The following is a 24,823-nucleotide window of genomic DNA, read 5'->3' as shown; positions in this document are numbered from 1 at the left end:
TATGACCCTGCCCACAGGCAGCTCCTTCTCTCACAGCCCCCCGGCCCCACATGCCCCACAGCCCTGGGATGGAGCCACATGCAGCTGGGTGGACCCAGCTGTGTGAGTGTGTGGGACCGCTGAGCTCTGCGCTGGTCTGCATGGACATTGCCCACGTGTACTATGGCATCTCCCTCTATTTTTACACATTGAGGTTTCAGCTGTGCTTTCCCCCTGCAGGGCTGTGCCACTCCTCATTAAGCCCGTTTGGTGTCCCCTGTGTGCCCGGAGCCTACGCACAGCCCTCACCCCAGGGCTGCAGCCCAGCGCTGCCTTCGGTGTGGGGACGTGGCCAAACCCCGTGGGGCTGCGTTTCGCTTTATTTCTTTCCATCTTCCCCGGGTTATAAAAACGCTTTTAAAAGATGGAAAATGATCCTTCATTTTCCCAACTGGCTCCGCTTCCCATCCATTTGCAACAAATCGTTGCTTTTCTTTCCTTCTTTGTCTTCAAATGAGTTGGAATTAATGGGTTTATTCCGCTGTATGTCAGATGCACACATCTCTGCTATCGGGTTACCTGGGAACGGCGCCTACTGCAGAAAGTGGCCTTAGGACTGTGGTGACGGGGCCAGCAAGGGGAGCTCAAGCCTTGTTTGGCTAAAAGGTCCTACACCGATGGGCTCTGTTGGCTGCTTGGCCAGAGGGGCTCAGCGTGGGCGCAGCTCTGCGCTGTCTGCGGGACGGGGGCACGCATTGCTGCTCCCATGGCTGATGTGGAGCCGGGAATGGAGTGCGCAGCCACCATCTCACTGCTTGCCAACAAAGGGCGCTGGGCTTCTTTACGTGCAAAGAAAAAAGTGTGCAGATACTGAAGTGCAAAGGGGCATGTTAGGGCTAAGTCCCGACGGCAGTGACAGTGCCCAGCGAGGGGAACGCTTTTCCCTGCATTCCGCCCTGCCGCGCGGATTGGAGCAGGAGAAGGGCAGAACGGTGCAGGTCGGGGACACTTCAGAGATTATCGGGTCCGCCGTTCGCGGCCAAAGAGGGGCCGAAGAAGCACGCGTGTGCCGGAGACGGGAAGGACAGGGGATGGGGGAAACCGAGCTCAGCGGCCCCCGGGAATAGGAGAGCGAGAGCGGAGCGGTCCCGGTCCCCTCCCAGAGCCCGCGACGGCCCCAATCCGCCCGCGGGGGCCGCGGCGGGCACTGAGCCCGGGAGCGGCGGGGCGGGCGGCGGCGCTGCGGTTCCGCGCCGTGCGGAGCCGCCCCCGGGGTTCGCTCTCACCGCCCCCAGAGCGGCCCCCGCAGCCGCCCGCGAGTTACCGGATTAATCACTGCGGAGACCCGGGACCGAATTCGCGGCGCTGGGCGGTCTCCGTCTCCGCGCCTCCTCTCGGCGCGATCCTGCCTCCCGCCGCCGCTCTCCCGGCCGCCGATCAAAAGCGCTACGAGGAGCCGCGCGCGGCAGACGCCGGCAGAGGCCCGGCCCGAGCACCTCCCGGCCCAACTTTCCCCGCCTGTTGCGCGGAACCCCGCGCACCCCGCGCCGCGATGGGAACCGCGGGGCTGAGCCGCCGCTAACGGGGCCGCGGCCGGGAAGCGCCGCTCGGATCTCGCTCCGCCGCCGGGACCGCGCCGAGGACATGGAGGTGCAGCTGGGGATCGGGCGCGTGTACCCGCGGCCGCCGGGACGGACCTTCCGCGGCGCCTTCCAGACGTTCTTCCAGAGCGTGTGCGAAGCGTTCCAGGCGCCGCGGGACGAGCCGGAGCCCGGCCTGCCCGCACCGGGAGCCCCGTGCCCGCAGAGCCCCCGTCCGCCGCCCGTCGCCTCGCCCGCGTTCCTGCCGCTGCCCGAGCCCCGCGCCGCCGCCCGCCCGGCCATGGGCTCGCCCTTCCCGTGCGCCGGGGACCTGAAGGAGCTGCTCGGCGAACCGAGCGCGCTGCCGCTGCTGCCGCTCGAGGCTGAGCCGGGGGCCGGGCGAGCCGAGCCGGCGCCCAAGGAAGACTTTCTGGGCGACAGCGCTAAGGAGCTCTGCAAAGCCGTGTCCGCCTCCATGGGGCTGGCGGTGGAGGCGCTGGAGGCACCCAGAGAGCCGCCACCCCGCGAGGACTGCATGTTCGCGCTGCCCGCAGGGCCGCCCCGCGCCCCGCGTCCCGACGTCGCCGAACCGCCGGAGCCGCCCGCACCGGCCGCCTTCAAGGGCAGCGGCGCCGAGGCCGCCTTGGCCGTCGAAGTGCCCGCGGGGCTGCCGCTGTACCGCGTCTCCCCTCCGCCCGAGGAGCCGCCTGGCCGCGACTGCTTCGTCCTCTCGTCTCCCGCCCGCATCAAGCTGGAGAGGCCCCCCAAGCCCGCGGCCGTCGGCGCCTGGGGCGCGCCGGTCCCCGCGCCGCCGTGGCCCCCCTTCTTCGCCGACGAGGGGCAGCTGTACGGGCCCTGCGCCGAGCCGGCCCCCGGAGCCTTCGGCTGCGGCCACGCCGAGAACGCCGACTTCGCCGCCGACGCGTGGTACCCGATGGGGCGGACGCCCTACGCCGCCCCCGGCTCCTACATCAAGAGCGAGTTGGGACCCTGGGCAGAGGGCTACGCCGGAGCCTACGGAGACGTCCGGTGAGTGCCGCCCGTCCCGCTGCCGCTCGCGGTTCCTCCGTCCCGTTCTTCCCGCAGCTCCTCTCGGTGCCGCGTGCGGGCGGAGCTCCGCTGCGTCCCGAGCACCGCCGGTGTGTGATAACCGACCGCAGCACCATCGTTCTGCATCGAACGGTGCCGTGCGCGGGCGTGGAAACACAGAGCGGGCTTTGCGGCTCCGGCTTGAGTACGAGTATGTGTGTTTTGGGTAGAGATAAAACGGTATTCAGAACTACGGAAAAGGAGAAACTGATGCGCTTGGAAAGACGCGCTTGGTCAAAAGTGGTTTTCTTGGTGAATTAACCTTAAAAAAGGAGATGGCTGTCTCTGTACAGTGGGCACACGCGGTGCAAAGCAGCGGGCAAACATTACGCTTGTGTGTGACTGAGCGATTCCCTCCTCATAGCAAAAATGTTACTGACGGAGAGAGTCGCTGCAGCCGATGGAACCAGGAGTGAGAAAACAACAGTGAGGGAATTTTCCTTGAATTTTGGAAACCAAAAAGCGTCAGTAGGCACTGAGGGCACAGCAGCTCCAGGTGGTGTCACAGACACAGCCTGGGTGCAGCGCTGCACCTCGCCGGGCGCTGTGATCAGAGATTGGAACACAATGGGATTTTCCCCGTAAATGAGCTTCGTGCAAACACATCCCGCCATGTGCTGCTGTGCTCATTCTGCTGCTTTGAAGTGCACACGTTCGTACTGAGGTAGTGTAGTAATTGTTATCCAATGATGTATTTGTGCATTCTACTTAGAAGCAGATTGGGGGGGGGAGGAAGAAGGGATAAAGCAAGGAAGGGTCCCACTGAGTGCCAGCAGCAGGACCTGCATGCACGGCATGCTGATCCTGAGCCATATAAAGCTGCTGAGAGCAGTGTGAAGCTGTTGGGGATGGGTGCAGCTGAAGGAATTTTGCTTCCCAATTACTGGCACCTGGAGATGGAGGTGCCTGGCTGCAGCGGGTGAAGCTCAGGGCTGTGCTGTCTGCCTGCGAGCCCGTGCGATACAACTGCTTGTAGGTAAGGAATGTTGGGTGAAGCGTGGCAGGGTTGGGTGTATGTGGTGCTCTGTTCCATCCCCTGCTGTCCTATGTCCAGCCACATCTGCAGCAGAGCTCAGGGGGGACCCTGCATTGTTTAGAACACCTTAATCTGGTGCTTTGGACCCAGTGCTTCTGTGTTGCTGTGTGGCCATGGAGAGTGAGTAGTGGTGCTTTATCCCCCTGTGTGTTAGGTGCAGTTCTGGGAGGAACTCCAGGCTGTGCTCAGGCTGAAGCTGCCTGGGTTGATGCCCTCAGGTTTGCGTATGTCTGGGTGAGATCTCTGCTCACTGCACCACGTACAATTCCTCTGCTGCTGCTCTCTTGGGTTTGTTTTCTCCTGGCTTTGCAGCAGCAGCAAGCCAGGCTGGAGCTGGGGGCAGCGTGTCTTGTCCAGCTTGGGCAGAGCATTGCTAAGGAGGGAGGGATGGGGGACCTGGAGCATTTCACAGTGATGTTACTGTGTTGAAGGGCAGTCTGCTTGGCTCTCGTGTAACTTGGCTGGTTTCCAAAGGCGGTTGGTGGTGATCCTACCCCAGTTAATGTGGGATGCCAACTGGCACAGAAAGCCCAACTCCTTGGCTGTGTTCCTGGAAGGAGGCAGAAGAGCTCTGGGGGCTCTCAGCAGTGGTACTGTCCCACTGCACTTCAGGTTCCTGTGCCTTTGAAACGTGGGCAGCTGCAGTACAGCCTGCTTTTCTCTGAGTGCTTGCAAATCTGGGTTAGATACAGGCACTTTAGCAGATAGATGCCTTACCCTGTATGCAACAGCAAGCCCTGAACACAACCTTTGTTTCTTAGCATGTTTGTGGGGAGCTGTTTCTACTTTCCTTCTATGTAGAGCACTGTGGGTTTAGTTGTGGGGTTTCCCTTCCAAAGCCTTGAGAGAATGTGGCTGCCTGGCAGGGCTGAGGTGTGCTGGTGGCACACAGCTGAGATTCAATGATCAGCAGCAGCCAGGCCCAGCATTAACCCTGCTCAGATGCTGTCCCTGGATTCTCATTGCTGCTGCCATCTGGGCATGGTGTGGGACGGGGCTGTAGCAGCAGTGGGGTCAGGGCTGTGATGGATGCAGCATTGCTGCCTGCCCCTGTGCTTGTGCAGAGGTTTGCCTGTGTTTAGGGGCTGCTGTGTTACACAGGAGACAAAGCAGGCATTAACACAACTTGACTGAACGTTAAGCTTTTGATACAGTGTATGTGAATGTGGCAGCAATGCTTATGTATGATTAACAAATTAATCCAAACTTTTGTTCCACTGCAGGGTTGGGGCTGCTCTGCTCTGCCAGCTGAGTGACTGTTGCCTGCAGTCTGTAAGGTGACCACATAACCTGATTGAGAAATGAGACACTGACTTGTTAGAATAAATTGAAGCTCACAGGGTCAAGGTGACTTTAAGATTAAGAATGTGGAAGCAAGTAAGAAGTTTAGGCTGTTTGTTTGAAACTAAAATAAATGCAAAGGGGGAACTGTTGTTGTCACAGTGGGCATGAAGGTGATAGAGGAACTTGGGATACTTGGCTCAGAGAAACCTGGCTCACCCTGTGGTCCCCACAGGGCATTTCCTATTGCTGCTGTCTGCTTTGTGGCCCCATATGTGCTGGCTGTACCTCTCTGCAGATTCCATTCTCTGGTCCAGTTGTGGTCTGTGTGGGTTACACATCACTCAGCACAGTGACCACACGCTCTTCTTTGTGGCCAGCCCTGCAATCATGATACCACTCACAGATAACACCTGTAACAATTTCTGCTTGTTGAAGGAGGAGATAAGGGTCTGGCAATGAGATCAAGGGCAGCAGCTTGCCCTAGAAGATGAGGCCATGTGGAAGGCCGTGTTTCTGCATTGCTGGGCTCCCCAGCCGTGCCATGCTTCTAAGCTTTTGCCCCCCAGCACAGAGCTGAGCACAGCACGGCCAGGAGCCCACGCTGTGCTCGCTTGCGCTGCAGATCCCCAACTTTGTGCTGGAAGCACTCAAAGGCAGAAGTGGGATTCGCCCTCCCCCTGTTGCCAACCTGACCTCTCTGCTTGGGAATGGCAATATTATGCAAATGTTTCTTTTGAAGAGGAGCAGTGCGTGGAGGAATGCTGTTTCTGAAGCCCATCCCTGGGGCCAGCTCTGTAAAGTGCACAAATAGTGCACAGATCCCACGGGTAGTGTGCTGCAGGCGGCTGGGAAAGTCACTGATGTGCTATGGCTCTCTGATGGCTCCTGATAAAAGGAGAGGAAAAAGAGTATGAAAAATTCTTCCTTGTCACCATTCAGTTCTTGTTTGTTTGTGTGGGGTTTTTTCTGTCAATGCAGACATTGGCACTGGTATGGTCAGTTTCCTCAGCTGGGTTTGGATTCTTCTTGCACCACACAGGGAAGTATTTGCCCCTTTTCAGTAGAGTTTGGGCACTGCATTCTGGCGCTGTTGCATGAGGCACAGCCCTGTGCACAGCAGCAATGCCTGCCACACGCTCCATCTGACTCAGCAGGCTGTGAATTGCATCAGTGCTGAGTGCTCCCGGCTGCAGCAGAGATCACAGAAAACTTGTAGTGGGAGATACCATCCCTAGGACACACCTGGAAAGTGTCTTAAATTCTTGTAGCCCCTGTTGCTTGTTTCTGGCAGTGCTCCACCTCCATGTGCAACCAGAGCCATGGGGATGGAGCTGGGGTGAAAGCCTCTGTGGTGTGCAGAGCTGTGGGGCTGCAGAGAGGGATGCAGGGCAGGCATGGGAGGGAGAACCACTGCTGAACTCCCTCAGGGCACAGCACTCAGAGGCTGCCTCTGGAGTTTCCCCACTGTTGGGCTGAGGAGGCTGCTCTGAGCGCAGAATGGGGCGCAGAGAGAGTTCCCAAATAGCGCTGTTGTTTTGAGGAGGCTCCCATGGGAGCCACCTCTTCAGCAGTATGCTGAGCTGCCCCTGTTGTGTCTGGGCAGGACTGCAGGCAGCAGGATGGGGCAGCAGCTGCACTGTGGGCTCTGCCTCACTGTGTCCTCACAGCAGCACCTGTGGGGTCACCCAGTGTTGGTAGCAAATCATCTGAGGTTCCACTGCACTTCCATGGACTGCTTGCAAAATGGCAACATGTAAGGCCAACCTCATTTCATAGAATCATACAATTCTGAGTTGGAAGAGACCTTCAGAGGTCGTCTAGTCCAACTTCCCTGCGATGAACAGAGACATCCACAGCTCAGTCAGGTTGCCCAGGGCCTGACTGAAAGTCTCCAGGGTTGGGGTATCCACCACGTCTCTGTGCAACCTCAGTGCCTCACTGCCTCGCTGGGAAAGACTCTTTCCATATATCCAACCTAAATATCCCCTCTTTAAGCTCCACGTTAGATACTGAAAGGCTGCTCTTGGGTCAATTTGGAGCCTTCTCTTCTTCAGGCTGAACAGCCCCAGCTCTCAGTTTGTCTTCATAGGAGAGGTGGATCCATTCTGTGGATCACTTTTGTGGCCTTCCTCTGGATGCACTCCAACAGGCCTGTTTCTCCTGCACTGAGGACTCCACATCTGGACTCAGTGCTCCAGGTGAGGCCTCATTTACTCTACTTCATGGATGATCTGTTCTCGATTTGATGCTGTTAATTTGCTTAATCTTTTCCACGAGCTAGATCTCACTTAACACAATGAGATTCTCTTTCCCAGCATTAGCTGTGCTCACCCTGCAGAACTACCCAGGGTTGGCTGTGCAGCCACTTGCTGGTGCACGGGACACTCCTGAATTCCTTTGAGGAGCGAATGAAGGAAAAACTCCACTTTCCACTCTCCCTTATTAGCCAGTTTGCTTCTCGTGTCTCACTGCTTTGTCTCTGGATTTCTCCCCCTGTTTCTACCACTGGCACCGTGTCCCATGACAAGCTCTCCGTCCACCACCACATCTGTGCCCCTGCCCAGCTCTGTCCCCTCACGCTGCAGGGTCTGTGCCCCACGGGTGCTGTGTAGCCAAGTGCTTTCTCATCCATTCGCTGCAAAAATGTTCCAGGGCAGACTCCCCCCATCCTCCTCGATGCTTTCCCCAGCTCTTGCACTGCTGAGCTCTCACTCTCTGGAAATCTGTTCCGAAGTCTCATTCTTGGTGCATTCACTGATTTTTATTTTTATTTTTTTTTTTCTTTCCCCATTTCCCTTAAGCACTTCATGCAATGGAAGGATGAGCTCTGCGTGCACTTGTTTGAGGACTAGGAAAAATTCACCAAAGGAATAACACATCACAAGGTGTGAGAGCACAGGTGGGGCTTTGCTACAGGGCTGTTTGCGTTCTCTGTCTGGCACGGCAAACCACTGCAGCACCTCAGGGGAAGCGAGCGTTTGCAGGACACAGCTCTTCTCCCCACCCCGGCATTCCCGCAGCCTTTCCTTTGCTTACAGTATTCGCCGGTATTACTTTGTTACGCAGATGCTGCCGTTCTTCCTTCGCTCTGTGCACAGCGCGCAGTTCTGCGGGGAAATCCGCTCCAGCCGGAGAGCGCGAGCGAAACGTCGGAGGCGCTTCGGTGCTTTTTGGCGAGGCTGGAAAGGCCGCGTGTGTTTCAGGGACCGTGGATGGCACGATTTGCAGCGCGGGGGGGTCCTGGCCGGCAGCCCCGGGCGGTGCGATGCGACCGCATCCCCGCGCACCGTCCTCGGGCATCGCGGCGGCCGGGACGGCCCTGGGACGCTGCACGGGGCCGGCGGTTCCTGGAAGTCTCTGCCCCCGGGCCTGGCTCGGGGCCGAGGGGCGTAGGACGGTTCGTGCAGCAGTTAAACAAAACACTGTATCGCGGCACCGAACGCCATCTGCTCTCCGGATGCTCCTTCGGGGAAGCGCCGCGTTTCCCCGCTCCCGGCGGCGCTTTTGGCCGCTGCTCTGCGTCCGTACGGCACCGCGGAGCTGCGGCGCAGCGGCTGCGCCTCGGGCTCGGGGCAAACCGCAGCGAAGCGGCCGATGGAGCTCCCTGTTGGTGCTGGGACGGGGCAAATCCCAGCGCACCCCCAGCTACCCGGAGAGAGGGACGCGGTGCCATTTCTTGCAGCAAGGAATCCAAAAACCTCCCAGAATATATTGCGAATTTTTGTGGTTGTACTGGAACACTTTGTCCCAGTGTGATGAAAGCAGTTTTCTTCTGCGGAGTTAAAAATAATTTGTAATAGAGAGAAATAGCTCTCTGGCCTGCAGTTCTCACCATTCATGTTGTTTCTCCATTTCATTTAATTCTGATTGTATAAATTGTTGGTTTTAAGGCGTGGGTGCTGATTTCTGTGCTGGGCACTGCTGTGATCTGCTACTGGGGCATGAGCTGGTCTGCTGCAGATGGATCCTTTCCTGCTGTGACTGTAGGCCAGCACTGCAGAGCTAAGCATGAGAGCAAACACCTTCCTATTTTATCGTCCTGGGATTGATAGCATTTTGATTTTATCAGATAAGCATTCACTGAAAGGCAGCTGTTCTGTAGGAAACTCTCTGGAAAGAAACCCTTGCTGCTGGGAGCTCCTCAGGCAGATCCCTGCGGCCTATGCAATGGTTGTGTGACCAAGAACCAAACGTGTATGGAGGGAAAGTGCAACTTCTCCTCAGCCTGCAGCTGGGGAACCAGGGTGGTCAGAGGGTGCAGATCTCACAAGCAGTGGTGTGAGCCCACAGCCAGCTCACCCTGGACATGGCATGCTTAGGGGGAGGATTTTGGTGCTGGTGCTGCACTCTGATCTGTGTCTTATGAGCAGCAACTGAGGGAACTGGGGTGGTTCAGTCTGGGGCAGAGGAGGCTCAGGGAGACCTCATTGCTCTCTCCGTCTCCCTGAAAGGAGGCTGTAGCGAGGTGGGGTTGGCCTCTGTTCCTGGGTAACAGTGATAGGATGAGAAGTGATGGCCTCGTTCCAGGGGAAGGTCAGGCTGGGTATTAGGAACAATTTCTTCTCCAAAGAGCGGTGGCGCACAGCGCAGGCTGCAGTTGAGCTGATAGTCACCATTCCCAGAGGTGCTCCATAATTGTGGAGATGCAGCACTGAGGGACATGGTGGTGGGTAGTGTTGGGGATGCTCCCAAACTCAGTGATTCTGAGATTCTACGGTTGGCCATCACTCAGGCAGTGCTCAGCACTCTATGATGCTGGCTATGACAGCAGGGCCATAAGAAATCTGCTCTGGCAGCATGGCAACAACATGAGGTGAGAGGAACCCCATGCCTTGTGTCTGTGGGGGAGCCAGGGCAGCTGCCATAGAGCTTCAGGACTGCGTTATATGGGGGACTGGAGGGAAATAACTGAGTGTACACCATGGTGTTATCCCTTCATCCTCCTCTGGCTGTGATGGAAGCGCAGTGCTGCCAGCCCATGTCACCACACTGCCTGCAGGGCCGACAGACACAGCGACGTGTGTTGGGATGGAAATTGGTCAATCACAGCCCCGAAAGCAGAGCTGATTATGGTCAGGCAGTGCTGCAGTGCTCACTGAGCGATGTGGTGGCAGAACACAGCCTGGTCGCGTTGGGATTTTAACTCAGTGCCGTTGGTCCTGGCAGTCACGGCACGCAGCATGCACCAGAATTGCTTTTATTATGTAGCACTAATGGTGCTACGAGGAGGCTGGTTGAAGTAAAAGATAGTGGCCTGTTGTCATGGCAAACACCCTGCTGGTCTGGCTGTGCTCACCTGGTGTGGTGCTTCTCTCCCGCAGCCCCGGGCACCAGCACAGCTCTGCCCACCTGTGCTCTGTTCTGCTTTAACAACAGCAATTACAGTCCTGCTTTCTCTTCAGGAGTGATTATAAGCGAAGTTCAATATATCTTCCAACAGTGATAAAAATGCTACAGGAGGTGTATGGCAATTCCAGAAGCACTGCTGAGCAGCAGCTCGTTGAGCGTCCAGGCAAAATAGATAATGATTCCTTCTCAATAAATAGAGTAGGAGAGCACAGTTTTGGCGAGCGGCTCCTTTGGCAGAAGTCCCTCTGGCTATGAGTGTGAGCGCCACCTGCTCCAGCACTGCAAGCATTGGGCTCCTGGGCCGTGGGGCCAGGGCAGTTCTGGAGGCTGGCAGGGCAGGGGTGCCCAGCAATCACCATTGGTAGTGCCATTCACCCTGGCAGAGCCTGGTCCTGTGAAGCCTGGCACCAGGGCCGCATTTGCAGGGCACGGCACTGCAGGAGAGCACTCCTCCCGCTGCTTTTTTACTTTTAATGCAACCTGAGCAGAAGCCAGCAGGAGCAAGTTCACCGATGCTCTGTTGGGGCTTGGAAATGCCAGGCTCTGCATCTGGGAGAACCTGTCTACAGAATGAGAACACAGATGCTGGCACTCCTGAGAAGTAGTACAGGCTGCTTGTCAGGACACAAACAGAACACGGCGTGGTTCTGCAGTAATGGAAACCAACTCGAAGCCCAGCCACAGCTCCACAGGTGTTTGTGTATTGTAGGTGCCCTTCCTGTGCCAGCACCATCCTGCTGGGATGGCTCCTGGGCTCCCCCAGGCATCTCAGATGTCCCTGCAGCAGCCCTGTGCAGTGCCCACTGATTTTCTATGCAGTTAAAGGCAGAATGCATCACACTGCTGCACAGCCCTGGAGCCAGAGGGGATGGGTCTCTCCCAGTGCTTCTGTGCTCAGCTCAGGCATGTTTTGGGGCACCAGGGGGCTGCCAGTGGCACATGGGAGTCTGAGTACATTCAGTGGTGCCATGTGCCACCTGCCCACAGCTGCCCCATTCCTGGAGGAAGAACTCGCAATACCCCGAGGTGTGGGTGGGCAGATGGCAGGTTTCCCAAAAGCACTTTCTGGGTGCACCAGGACGTGTTCAGCCCATGGGATGGGGCAGGAATGTATGGCGCTTTGCTGTCCCACTGTTGCTTTTCCGAGACGGTACTTTACTGGTTTTCTGGTGTTTTCTCCCTGGCTCCTTAGCAGTTTGACTCCTGCTACATATTTTAGCTGCATTAGCTTCTTTGCTGGTTAGAAATGGCAGAAAAAGCTCTCTGACCTTGGCTAGCATGCTGAGAACAGTACAGGAACGAGCCTTTGTATCAGACATTCCCAGTGAAGGTTCCTTCCTCCCCCCCCCCCCACGTGTTGGGGCTGCGCAGTGCAGGCGCTGTGGGGAGGGCTTGGATGGGCTCTGTGCCGTCCTTTCCCTTTTTAGAAGGATAGAAAAGGAGAAAAGTAATTTGTCTGCCAGTCGGTTAATTGCTTTAATCCGGGCAGCAGCGAGGCGCCTTAACTGGAGCAATCCCACATGCAAATGCTTTTCAGACGATCTGCATTTCTTTTTGGATTTTCTCAGGATGTGTGCAAACATTTGTGGCCATGTTCCAGGTGCGTGCCTTGTGTGTCTGTGTGCTCCTGCCCTTTCCCATTGCTATAGTGCCCTGTTTTCCACCTCCTCACTTTGCTGCTGCTGTTGTGTGTCCCCTCAGACTCCCTGCCCTGCAGTCCTGCACTCACCTGCTCTCCACTGCATAGCACGGGGGCAGATTGGCCCCGTCCCTCACCCAACGCCCATGGCGGATTTGTCCTGAGATCCTTCTGCTGGCCTAGGAGAGAGCTGAGCGAGTGCTCTCAAGGCTGGGTGCCTAAAATTAGACCTGACATCTGTGTTTTGGTTTGCAGGCAGGCTTGGAAGAAAACGGCTCCTGGCTGCTTCACTGCTGGGGGAGCACAAAGCAGGGCCGAGGCGTGAGCAAAGCAGGCACAGCACTGCTCTGTGCAGCGGGGCCAGGAGAGCCGCGGCCTCGCAGGGCTGCAGCGTGCACAGCAGCTGTGTGGGTGGGTGCTGCTCCCACGGTGCCAGGAGAGGCTCTGAGCAGAGCCGTGTTCTGCTGGGGCTGTGCTGGGAACCGCATTTTCCAGGAAATGCCTGCAGCCCCCGGACGCAACAGGCACGGTGCTGCATGGCACGCATCCCTGCATGCAGCGTGCTGCCAGCAGCCCAGGCTTCCCTTGTTCTTATGAGGCTGCTGTGCACCAAGGTTACTGCTGAGCGTGCCTGCAGGCTCCTTTCGAGCACTGTGCACGTTCACCCCAGGCCTGAGCGCCCCAAGGTGCAAGATGGTGGCAGGGGCCCTCGGGTGTCTGCAGCGCTGCAGTGTGGTGCGGGGCCACGAAGCGCAGCTGGTGGCAAGCTGCCGCTGTGGGTGCAGAGGGATGTGATTCTGGGTGCTGTGCTGGCAGCTGAGTGCAAGGCTGAGGGTGCCAAGAAGGCCGCAGAAACGCGAAGCCTCCATTATAACTCGCACGCTTTTTCTTCGAGATGACTCAGAGCACGATCTGCTCTGAGGACATGGGGAGATGGTGCCGTTGCATAAGTTTCGAGGTCTTCTCTAGAATACAAGTGGTTTGCCAGTGGAGTGAATTTTTGCAGATACAGCTTACACCGCCCTCCAGATAAAATATCCCGAACCCTCCTTCTGCCCCAGCAACTGTATCTGTGCAGGGCTTTGGTCATGATATAAACACACCTAAAAATAACAGGAGTGTGACTGCACTGAGTGCTGATGTTCCCGGGGCTGGCGCTGCCCCATGCACTGCAGTGCCCGGGGGGAGCAGTGTGCCCACGTCCCATCTCTTTGTGGGGCCACCCATGGGCAGTGCTGTGCCACCTGGGTTGACAGCTTCTGCTCTCACTGCTGTTTGTCTTCTGGATTTTCCATGCCAGATTTTGCTATCATCTGCCCACTTTCAACTCAAGCTTCATCCAATAGAGGAGTAAAAATGCGGAATTAGCAATGCCAGTTTCTGTAGCAATAATTTCACTGCCAAAAAATCTGGGAAAAATATTACATGTTTTAAATATCCAAGCCTAGAAGCCAATCCCCAGCAGGCAGGCATGGAGCCCTTCCCTTCTGCTGCAGGAGCTGCATTTGGGATCTGAGGTCCGGGTGTGCTGTGGAGGGCTCAGCCCTGTGCACACCAACCCCTTCCACGGGGCAATAACCAGAGGTTGGGATATAAAGACAAAGTTCCACCAGATGTTGTCTCCAGCTGCAGAGCTGATAGGGCAGTTTGTCTGCCATTAAGTGAGCAGTACAAGGAGTGCTGCTATGCCCGTGTTGCAAGCAGGGCAAGGTGTGGAGCGTGATTCCTACTTTCTCATGGTGAAAGAATGGGGAAGCCTATGTTTACTAGGATCTCTTGGACTCAAATATAATGGTAGGTGGTGCACAGCTGTTGCTGAAGCCTGCAGGAGGCCAGATTCCCAGGAGAAGTCTAACACCAGGAGTTTACTGCGTTGCTAAACCAGCCCTGAAGTGGTCACATAGCCAGAGAGGAATCGATGTATTCAGCCAGGGCAGTTCAGGGCGGTCGTCCAGAGCAAGAGCTGCTCGGGGCTGAGCAGACTGCAAATGCAGGGGGATTTCTTCCAGCCTGTGTGAAGGATGAGGCACAAAGCAGCGGCATGGAACCTTAGGCAAAGATGAGACAGTGTAGTTTACAGCTTACAAATGATGCTTCCTGGCTTCAGCAGACAATTAATGAAAGAAACCGTTTGTTTTGGTGAATTTAGTCCTGACTTACTAGAGGAATGTTTACATTTCTTTTGATTTTAAGGACCCGTTTCATCACAATTTTAACATTCATCCAGCATCTAATAAATAAAAAATGTGCCATACACCACTTTCTGCATTACAGAATGGAAAATGTAAAGTCATGTCAAAAAGTAAAGTCAAAAACAGATATGTGTTTGCTGAAAACAGGAGAAAGCTCTTGTTAACAAAAACAGCTGTCTCATCCTCTGGGGAGACATCAATAAGTTGAAAGAGAAAACATTCAAAGCAAAATGAAGATGTGAACTTAGGTGCACTCCTGCACTGCACAGCCCGCTGGGTGTGCTATGGGGCTGGGCGCAACGCAGGGATACAACGTCCAGCCCCCAGCACTGCCCGTGCTGTGCCATCCCTGCCCTGCAGGCACTGCTCCCCGCTCTGCCCATCTCCCCACTGCTGAGCACTGTGCTGCTCTCCTTATCGTAATGCTGAAGATACGTGCTGCTGCCCGCACCCCACACATTCACGGTTTGCCCCCACAGCAGCCTGCAGTTTTCGTGTGCCCATATTAATGTGTTGGAGAAGATTCCTCGATCCTCCCTGGGAATCAGGTGGGCAGGTCTGGCTGTGAGCAGCGGGTTTGGTGGGAGCAAATGTGCTCTCACACCCACAGAGAGAGCGTTCTGCTGCTGACGGTGCTGCTTTGTGTGCTGTTTTGTGCTCACGCTGGAGATGGGCGCTGTTAGGTTGTGGCTGTGTGAGCAGACGTGGCTCACAAGTGTTGCTCTGTGGAGTGCTGTGAGCAGATTGCTTGTCAGAATCATAGATGGCGCTGGCATTAAGATCCGTGTAGGACAGAAACAAACAGGAACCTGCACACGGAGGGCATGTGGAAGGGCAGTGTAGGTCCTGACCTTTGCTGCACCCCATGCTGTGCCTGTCAGGTGTGCCTGAGGCCAGCTGCCCCGTCCCCTCACTGCTGCTTCGGTGCTTAATGAGCATCTCTGTGCTGGAGGGGGAAGGCTGAGCACCCCCAGAGTAAAGCCAGGTGTTGTGCCTGCAGCAGCTTGCAAAGAGAAATAACAGTGCAGGTGGTTCCTGGGGGGCTCAGGCCCTGTGACCAGAGGGTGGTGCCTCTGAGCGTGAGTTGTACTTCATGATTTTCTCTTCAGTCACATTTTACCAGCAGATGAGATGGATGAAGATTGTGGTGTGTGTTAAACTCACTCAGAAACACTGTACAGGTGGGCTGTTTCCTTGGGAAATAAGAAGGATTCTGTGCAACCAAGGACACCGAGGTCCTTGTGGATTCCAGGTGACTGCAGTCACCAGGGTGACACTGAACAGCTCTGACCTCTGGGCTGCTCAGGGCTGGGGCCTCATCACACTGCTCCTTTTTCACTTTTTGTCTTGTTGGTGCTCAGTAACCAGGTGAGCCTCCTTTAACTTTGTAATGGCTTTATGCCTGTCTCTTTCAGGAGGTGCTCAGGTGCTTCCTCCATTTGGTGAAATCATGTGTTTCATCTTCTCTTTCTCGGAGCTGACCTGTTGAAGCTGCTCCTCAAGCTCACAGGATAGAGCTTAGGCTTTGGAGCAGCAGCAATTTCAGTGCTATGCCCAAATAGCCATCTGCTGCCTGCAGAGGCACCCATGCAAAGCAGGGACCACAGAGGGGCTCTGCTCAGGCTTTATGGAGCCTTTAGTAACCTCTCATCCCATTTTCTGCTTCATTTTGAGTCATGGCTGGAGGATCGGAGCTAACTGTCACGGGAAGATCAGATTTCCCAGCCGTCTGTGTGATGGAGTGAACTCTGCCCATCTCCATCAGTAGGCAAAGGATGGTTTGGTTGGGTTGTTGAAAAAGCATTTTAAAAAGAGTAATTTATGAGATTTGCGAGTTGTGCAGCTGGGCTTTGCAGTGTGCTTCCCCCTGGTCCCCACCGTGCTGCCACCTATAGCAGCAGTGCCATGCTGTAGGAGCGCTCAGCCAAGGGATCCTGTCCTGGGGGTGTGCTCGTCCCTCTCCCCCCGCCAGGGACACCACACACCCGCAGTCACCCTCTAGCACTTATTTAACTGCCATGGACGTCAAATTCCCACATGTGTTCACCTGGCCACATCCCTGTTTTCACGCTGCACCTCTGCTGCCTCAGAGATGCTATCTCAGCTCTCCGCCTCCGGCAATTATACAAGAAAACAAAGCACAGGCAGTTTAGAAACACAGTCAAGGCTAGTTAGAAAAAGGGAAATAATTTCAGTGTACAAGGCTGCATGTATTTAAAGCATTTTAACAGACGGGATGCTTTAAAGTTTCCAGGCAGCTTTGCTATCTGAGGCGGCGCAGTGTGGCGACGCTTTGAGGCCCTGCACTGCTCTGACCGGAGCAGCAGCAAGGAGGGAACATGAACAGCAACGTAAGGCTCGTGCCTGAAATGTACCCTTGTGCTCTGTGCAGTGCTGGTGCTCGATGTGAGTCATAGGCTCTTGTCCAGGAAGAGCTGTGCAGTTCCACTGACAGGAAGTCGCTATTTTTAATACCTTTCTTGAGAATGTCACAGACAGAAAATACCGTTATAAAGGCAGAAGTGAATGCAAATACCATCACCAAGGCTCAGGTATGACATCAGTTGAAATGGCTGGGGAGGATCCTGCGTCATCCAGGTCTCTGTGCGTGTCCTCGGTTTGGGGTTCAATGTCCCCACAGGCACTTTTTCCTGATGGACCTTTCCACGTAGTGCTGCAGGATGCAAAGCTGCCAGCACCATCCCAGGGAGCAGAGCCAGCACGTCGTGGGGTGTTCGGCACAGCGCGGCTGTATCCGAGTCGGTGCAGGCAGTAACACTGTGCTGCTCAAGGGGCGAGGTGGTGCAGCAGTGAGATTTTTCCAGGCATCAAAGCACAGGCACACACAGAACGGTGCTATAACTCTTCGTTTCAGACTGGTGGGTAGTTCTGCTGCAGCTGCGGGAGTAATTTTAGCATGAGAAATGCGGTCAGATATAAGATTGAAGTGGGTGGAAATTGTGTTTGTTCTGTTATGTTAAAGTGAAGAAAAACAGGGAGTACAACCAGTGTGTGTAGTGTTGTGTTAGCATGGTGGATTGCTTAACTAACTGATCTAATTACAGAAGGTAGGAATGAATTGCAGAAGTCGTGCTGATGCCAGAGCAAGTGTACTCCTTGGTACTGATAGTCAGGAGACCTGGGCATGGGGAGGAATGGGCAGCTGTGCCTCAGATCCTGCTGGGTCAGATGCAGCTTTATGGCTGAAATGGAGACTTTGGAGGTTATGAGGAGTGGTTGGTTGGCTTCTCTCCTATCCATGACTGCCTTTGGTCTTCTGGGAGCATTGTGAAATAGAGGCTGTTTGGTGAAAGCAAGCAATTGACAAGCAAATGTTTACTTTCAGAGTTATAGAACTACTCTATAGAAATACTTGCATGTGTTATGAACTCAGTAGACTCTGCTCTCTTCCCTTCCGAGAGCCTTTCTGAAATGGCAGCAAAACCCTCCCTGTAGCAATAAGAGAGATAGTGAGGCTGTTTGGATTCCACTGTGGAAGAGGCTGGGTGCAGTGTGAGCAGCTCTGACCTTGGCCTTGCATTGTGGATGGGGCTGGAATCTCATCCCGACGTCACTGCTCCACAAGTTGTGTCTGTGTGCACTCTGCTATCTCCCTTCTTTGGGTTTCTGGCAGTCTGACTCTTGCCATATATTGTACAAACTGCCTTAGTGTGTTTTAAGCCCTCTGCAATGCTCAGTACTTATTTTCTAGAGCTCTGCAGCATAGGGGGAGCAGCAGAGCCTGGGGGTGCAGCATCACACCCTCACAGTGCCTGCAGCCGCTCTGCCCCACATGAGGCTGCCTGCTGCTGAGAGCAGGTGTGGGCACTCTGCCTGTAAGTCCTCCACTGCTGGCTCATCACTGTATCACCACCAGTGTGTTCTGAGAACCCTCTTAAAAGGTCTCCTAGAAACCAGCTGGAAAATAGATCATTAAAGGTACCATCATTGCAGTTCCTGCTCCCATTTTTTATGTTACATTATTTTCTTGCATCTTTTTTTCTCTCTTAAGATGAAAAAGAAAAGGCAAATTGGCATCTTTTTATAACCCCGGGCATTCCTGGCAGATGCTTTCAGTTCAGTGGGCAGTGAATGTAACTCAGGCATAGGAGCACCCTGCAGGCTGTGCCGCTCCAGCTCACATCTCAGCTCTGTTGTGTCCTCCGAGGAGCAGCTGTTGGAACATCCATCTTCAGACATGATGGGCACTGGAGGTCAGAGCCTTCCCGAGTGCAGACCCCTGAGGGCAGCAGAGTTACGGCAGGGTTAGCTTTCAATGCATGTCCCGTCCGCGTCTCCACGCAGCCCTGCGCAGCGTGGGGCTGTCGGAGATCCCTGTCTGCCCGTGGGCACACATAGGGGCACCAAACACAGGTGTATGGAGCCACCGTGGAACTTGCAGGACTTTTCTCAGGAGGAACTATTTAAAACTGTGTTGTGTTGTCTCATGCCATTCAAGTCCTGACTGCTAACCTACTTTGCAGCTTTAAATAATTAAGCCTCAAAAATATTCCAAGGTCTTTTTGGTCCCTCCTTCTGTCATCACAACAGCTGTTCCTGTGAGAGTCCCTTTTGCTTATTTCCTGCCTGAGATACACAGCGCAAATAACAGAAAAGGTCTTACAGAGGGAGAGAAATTAGTCCTTTTCACATTTCTAATTGCATGTAGAGGACAAAAAGGGTAACTGACACTGAAGGAGAGGTCTAGCATTGCTGGAATCTGAGCAAATGCAGGATGAATAAGACATTTTTAGCACAGCTTTTGTATCACCCTGTTGTTCATTTCTTAGCAGCTTTTCCTTATGGCAGCAACTGAGCCCCACGGTGATGCTGGTTGGGCTGTGGTGCTGCCAGGCCCTGGGAAGAAGTGGTGGTGATGCAGCCTGGCTGTGCTGGGCTGGCAGAGTGCTGGGGGTCAGGGGAAGGTTGGGGGAGGGGAGGGGGGTTGGAAGGGAGGATGAGATGGGACGCATTTGTTGCATCTACATGCCTAAACCAGGCAGGAGAGTTGTAGCCAGCTGTAAGGAGAGAGGGGCCTGGGTGGAGCCCTGAAGGTCCGGAGGGGTGAGGAAAGGCTCTGCCCCAGAGGGAGGTGGTTATGGCACAGCTCCCAGACAGCAGGCACAGCCCTGAGCTCAGGGAGTGCTGGGACACAGGTCTGACAGAGGGTCTGGGTGGTGCTGTGTGAGGCTGGGGGTTGGACTCTGTGATCCCTGTGGGTCCCTTCCAATGTAGGATATTCTTTGATCTCCTCCATTTGATCAGTAATTCAAAGCCCTAGAAGTTGTTTGTTTGGAAGGGATACTTTAGCAGCATCTCCAGATGAGTCACTGATGCTGATTACTATTGCTGAAAAGATGACAAATGACTCAAAATGTTTGTTTCATGCCTTAAGAACGAGGGATAAAATGGCTGTTCCACTTATTAACACCATCTAGGTAGGATTTGTGTAGCTCTCCAGTGTGGAATATAAAATAGCATCGGTTTTGAAGGACAGAAATGACAACAAGATCAGAGGACAGAGAAGAGCCCGAGTTCTGATCTCACCAAACAATTGTGCCGTTTCATACATTTCATACTTCACTCCTTAGGAGTTTATTACAGACAGACACATTTCAGTAGGCACAGCCATCATGTCTGTGAAAGGCACACTGCTCCGGTGTGCTGTTAGCAAAGCTGGCCTTTGCTTGTAATTAAACATCCCGATTAGTCATCCATGGAACAATAGCACCAGCCCCTCGAGACCTGTCTGCATGGCCAAGTATTTTCCAATCTGCGGCGTGGTTTAAGCGAATCAAATCTCTTCATCTGCTCTTGAGGATGTGCTTTTTCTCACTTGCAGCCTCTCACCTCAGTCCGATTTGTATCTCTTTGGAAGTCAGACAGAAGAGAATGGATATTCTGAACCAAAGAAGCTGCTCCTGTTGCCAGAGTTAAAATCTCTAAACAAAAGATTACGGCCAGGCAGCTGCTCTGGTGAGCAGTACGTACTGCTGGCCTTGCTGCAGTTCTCCTCCGGAGATGTTGGTCCTTGAGCTCTCCCAGTGGAAGCAGTGTTAGTGCTGTCAGGGAGCTGTGTGTGAGCACAGGTTGCACAGTCTCCGTGTTTTTGGGATTGCTGTGACCTGTGAAGCTGCCCCAGGGAAGCTGCACTGTGCCTTCCAGCGCTGCCTCAGGACCGAGTGAGTGCAGGCAGCTAGAAATGCCTGAGGAGTTGCAAACTCAAGTGGAAAATTTGGTGTTTGGGACAGACAAATAACACACATATCTTTCCTTAATTAAACCTTGATCTGGCCAGCCACTTCTTCTGCATGTCAGATGTCCTCTGGCCTGAGCCACGTGCAGAAGGGCAGAGCTGCCTGCAGACCTTGGGGACAGCACACAGGTTAGCCTGGGACAGGGGCTGCCTGCCAGCACTACGGTCCTTTGCCCTGGGATATGTGCTGATGCTTCACCCTATAGGCCAAACAGGGCCTTTCCAAGTGCAAAGATCTTTACACAGTAAGCTCTGGCACTGAGATATTCACTCCTGTCCGCAAGCATTCAAACTCCAGAAGCTACAAGCACACGTATTTTCAACCAGACAATGGCAGGGACCTATTGGTAATTAGAAGCCAGTTGCCCAGCTCAGTGTTTTTACAAAGTCAATTTTAGTAAATAAATTAAAATGCTACTACTTGTCATGCTGCCCCGACATGCACCAGCTTGCAGTTCTGTAAATCACCTCTCCCATCCCTGTGCCTTTTGTGCAGCAGCTTCCCATCAGATCTGGTGGGGCAGCAGCGCGGCACAGGGCGCCGTGTGCCAGAAGCCACCAGGGAAAGGCTTTGGGCACACAGGTGAGTAAGGAGATGTGGCAGGCATGGAGTTCTGTTGGGATCTGCCTGGGTTGTGCAAGGGCTGCAGAGATTCCTTGTGCTTTCCCAGCAGAACTTGGAAAAGGTTTTGTTGAATGTGGGAGATGGGGGAAGTGGCAGCAGGCACAGAAGACGCTGAGCTTCCCTGGGTCTGTGCTGTGCACCTGCTAAGGGCTGCTTTCTGTCCCCATCCTTGTTTCCAACCACCCAGACTGAAAACCCCAAGGAGGACATTCAGACTACTGAGTAGGTGAGAGGAAAATAGGAAGCTCAGCAATCTGCGCTCACCCATTTCCAGTATATAATCACAGCTATTGCATGGTCAACACTGTGCGTTATATTTTGGGATCTGGGGGTTGTTTCCAGCGTCTGCTTGCCAGCTGGACATCTCTCTGGCTCTGGGGCCATTGCAGGGCAAGGAGCAGATGATATTCCCAGTGCACTGTTGCTGCAGGGAGGAGAAGAGATACAGTGCCTTTAGTCCTGGGATGGGTATAAACAGGAGTCTGCTGGAATGTGTTCAGAGCACTGCTTAATATTTTCAGCAGAGGATTCTGACTAGCTTAGTAGTCAGATGGATGAGGAAGGCATCCTGGAAATGAGTTCAAGCCAGCTATTGCTGGGGATTCAGAGAGGGAATGAGTAGGAACTAAGCAAGGACAAAAGAAAAGGTTTTGAGTTTGATGGCTTTGTAAAAACTAATCTGTTTTGATTAGGAATCAAAAGGATAAATTCATCTGTAGCGGTGTGACAACAGTGACACAATATTGGATCAGCTAGCTTAATGAGCATGCAAAGTAGCTTAATGAGCATGGATAAACCTTTTTACAGAAGCCAAAATCACACCACTAGTGCAGCAGCCAGTGTTGGCCGTCTCCCCTTCCCAGGCTGTGCTGTCACAGTAGCTGCACTTTGCCATTCGCTGTCACACGTGTACCTGGGATGGAGGCAGGAGTCACAACCCGCACGCTGCTCTGTGCGTTAGGAGCTAGGCTGCACTTTGTGATCTCATGCCTTCTTCCTGAGCAGCCCTTGGCTTATCATGGCACCACGATGTGGGGTTTTGCCACGAACGTTCTTCCAAGTGCCATCCGCTGTGCACACCGTATCTCATCCTGACCTCCTTGGCTGACCCTTCCCTCGTCCTTGCTCTCTTCTCTCCGCAGGCTGGAGGCTGGCCGGGAGCACATCCTGCCCATTGACTATTACTTTCCACCTCAGAAGACATGTCTGATCTGCGGCGATGAGGCGTCCGGGTGCCACTACGGAGCCCTGACCTGCGGGAGCTGCAAGGTGTTCTTCAAGCGGGCGGCTGAAGGTAACACGGAGGGAGGGGCGGCCACTTCACCTCCCAGTGCTGGGTTTCTCCAGTAAAGCAGCCTGACTCGCAGCTCTGCCACCCACAGGGAGGTCATTAATGATGTGTGCTGAAGCGTTTGCTGCATCGTTTGGTTTTCATTCTGCTGAAAAAAAATCAGCAGCCTTACTTAATTTGTGAATGTTCCGAGCCAAGGGGGCAGAGAGGAGAGTGGTGGAGATGGAGTGTGGTGGATTTCTGAGGTCTCCTAAACCTAGGAGTTACTTAAATGTAAGGGAGAACCTTTGAGTATAAACAGACCTTGTTGCTACATGACTGTAAATCTATTTTACAGATTGCTCTCAGGAAATAACCAAACTATTTTGCACTTCGCATGGAGCCCTGTTTCCTTTCCTCCATCACCCATGCTGGGAATGGCTCCTTGGAACTGGAGGACACTCGCATCCTATTGCCAAAATACGGCTGTCCAATAGAATTAATGGATAATGGTTGGCATTTTTCCCACGTAAATCATTTACAAATGTGTCTCTACACCAAATTTGTGCAAGGCCAAATGGATTGGCTGTGCATCCAGAGTAAATAACAGATGCTTGTTTAAGTCAGCAAGTAATTGTTGATTTATAGTAAGTGGAGACTTGGCTGTCTGTCAGATACACTGCTGAAGAAACATTCCCTGTCGGAGATGTGCTGCAGCTCTGCTCCTCCTGCACAGAGTTCTGTCCTGCTCAGCACAGCACTGCACGCAGCAGGATGCAGGGGGAAAGCAGGCTGCAGCCTGCCCTGTTTGCACTGTTCTTAAACCATGCTCTGTGTCGTCGTTCCCTTTCTTGTCTGTCTTGGATCATGAACTTTAAGAGCATTTGCACCCCTTCCTGCTTTCTAAGACTTGAGGTGTTGCGGAGGGTTAAGGTGTGTTGTTGCTCTGGGGTCCAGCAGTGGTTGTGCCGGAGGGGGTCCTGGGGGTCCTGCCCCTGCACACAGTAAGCTGCAGGGAGGAGTGGGGGCTGCCTCCTGCTGGGGGCACTCACAGCAGCAGCACCTGGCTGCTCTTTGCAGCACATAAAAATGGAAAAGAAATCCTTTTGCAGGTTCAGATGCCAACTGCTTTTGTTCCAAGGGCAGGCTTCGGCCTGTGGCAGGCACAGAGCCGCTAGCTGGTGTTCCATGAGCAAGATCCCTGGCCTAGGAGCCAAGTGCCGAAATGTTTCCCTCTGGTCCCTCTATCAGGCAGAGGTCCCACTGTGTATCAGGGAGTGGATGTCCACTGATTTCAATGCAATTTCCATCATTTCCTTCAGAACAGACTTCTGTGTTGTTTTTATACGTGGCAGATCTCTACATGGAATAAACCCCTTCTCTGGGGATACTTTCTTTTTAAGGATGGCAAGTGCTGAGTGCCTTATTTGCAAACATGGCACAGCGCTAGGGAAACAGAGGGGTGGCAGCTGTGGGGCAGCACCACTCTTCTGGGCTTGGGCTTCAAGTAGCAGAGGGAAGCACAGCAACAGCCTGGATAAATGGCAGCAGAAGATGAGGGAGCTGGGCAAGAGCAGGGAGCCACAGCTTGACAAACAGGGAGGCTGTGGCACCCAGCTCCTGTGGATAGCAGGGCTCAGTCCTGGGGCTGCAACTTCCCACGCAACTTCTTGCAGCTTTGTTCCTATCTGTATGTCTTCCCTGCTTCTGTGGCTGTTTCCAACTTCAGAAGTGGGGCAGGGAGGTGTTATGCAGGAGTAATGGGAGGTGGTTTATATGGGCTTAACCCAGTCACAGGGAAGGTGCAGTACCACTCTATTTTGTGCCCAGTGGTCTTCAGCAAAACATGCAACGTAAATGCATTTTGCTTACTGAGTAATTAGATCTAAGGAGAGAGGGAGTTTATTTTACTCCGAGATACATGGATAGCATCTTTATTTTGGGGAATGGACAGTAAATCAGACTTGTTTATAAATACTGAATGTTGCTGGTTACTTTCCAGCCAGATGTTGCTTAGTTAAATTCTGAGTACCGTTGAAAGCTGATACTCTTTGTGTTCCTATGTCTTGCAGTCCATAAAATGAATTTCTGAAAACCTTTGGGCGCTTTTGGGGACGTTTTACAATGGCAAATTGGAAAGCTTCTCCAGTGCTTTTGTTTCCTTCCTGATTCTAGTGTCATTAGTTAGGAAAGGTCAGAAAAGCAGCGTGCTACAAACTGAAGAGCAGCACGAAGAGATCACCTTAGAGAGAACAGGGAATAGCTGGATACATAGGTTTTAGTTTCATCACGGTCTTGGCCTAAAACAGTACTGGACTTATTTTGCAATAGTTCAAGGGTGTTTAATAAGACTTTATGGGCATGCACTGGCTTAGGGATTAGAGAAGTTTTAAAAGAAGAAGTTATAACATTGTTTTTCCTCTTGAAATACACTGAATCCAACCAACTCTTTGAGAAAGATTCTGGGAGATTGAGGAAAGGGAAGGGAAGGGAAGGGAAGGGAAGGGAAGGGAAGGGAAGGGAA

At 53.7% G+C, this 24,823-nt stretch overlaps 1 protein-coding gene and 1 long non-coding RNA gene across 5 annotated transcripts in view; both read left to right on the top strand.

The window, feature by feature from the left end:
* The first annotated feature begins 1,590 nt into the window (after positions 1-1,590).
* AR (androgen receptor) overlaps positions 1,591-24,823 on the top strand; it is a 45,817-nt gene continuing 22,584 nt past the window's right edge. For 2 of the 4 annotated variants that reach the window (XR_006181528.1, XM_042886359.1), the window contains exons 1-2: positions 1,591-2,588; positions 22,172-22,323. Coding sequence is in view for 3 of the 4 variants with exons in the window: in XM_042886359.1 (XP_042742293.1) it covers positions 1,624-2,588; positions 22,172-22,323 (1,117 nt within the window). In the remaining variant the exon portion in view is untranslated. Of the gene's footprint in view, positions 2,589-11,722; positions 11,918-16,659; positions 16,701-22,171; positions 22,324-24,823 lie in introns of those variants that run through there. The other 2 variants (XM_042886361.1, XM_042886362.1) reach the window with 2 other exon arrangements.
* Positions 6,894-8,081, top strand: LOC122188231. The gene is made up of 3 exons (XR_006181529.1): positions 6,894-7,166; positions 7,770-7,853; positions 8,035-8,081. It is a non-coding gene; the product is annotated as an uncharacterized LOC122188231 (long non-coding RNA).

This window comes from Lagopus leucura, unplaced genomic scaffold (assembly GCF_019238085.1).
Source record: "Lagopus leucura isolate 7727_CA_CO unplaced genomic scaffold, USGS_WTPT01 Super-Scaffold_100057, whole genome shotgun sequence".
Taxonomy (NCBI): domain Eukaryota; kingdom Metazoa; phylum Chordata; class Aves; order Galliformes; family Phasianidae; genus Lagopus; species Lagopus leucura.
The sequence above is the reverse complement of the archived record's forward strand: the minus strand, read 5'-3'. Positions and strand labels throughout refer to the sequence as shown.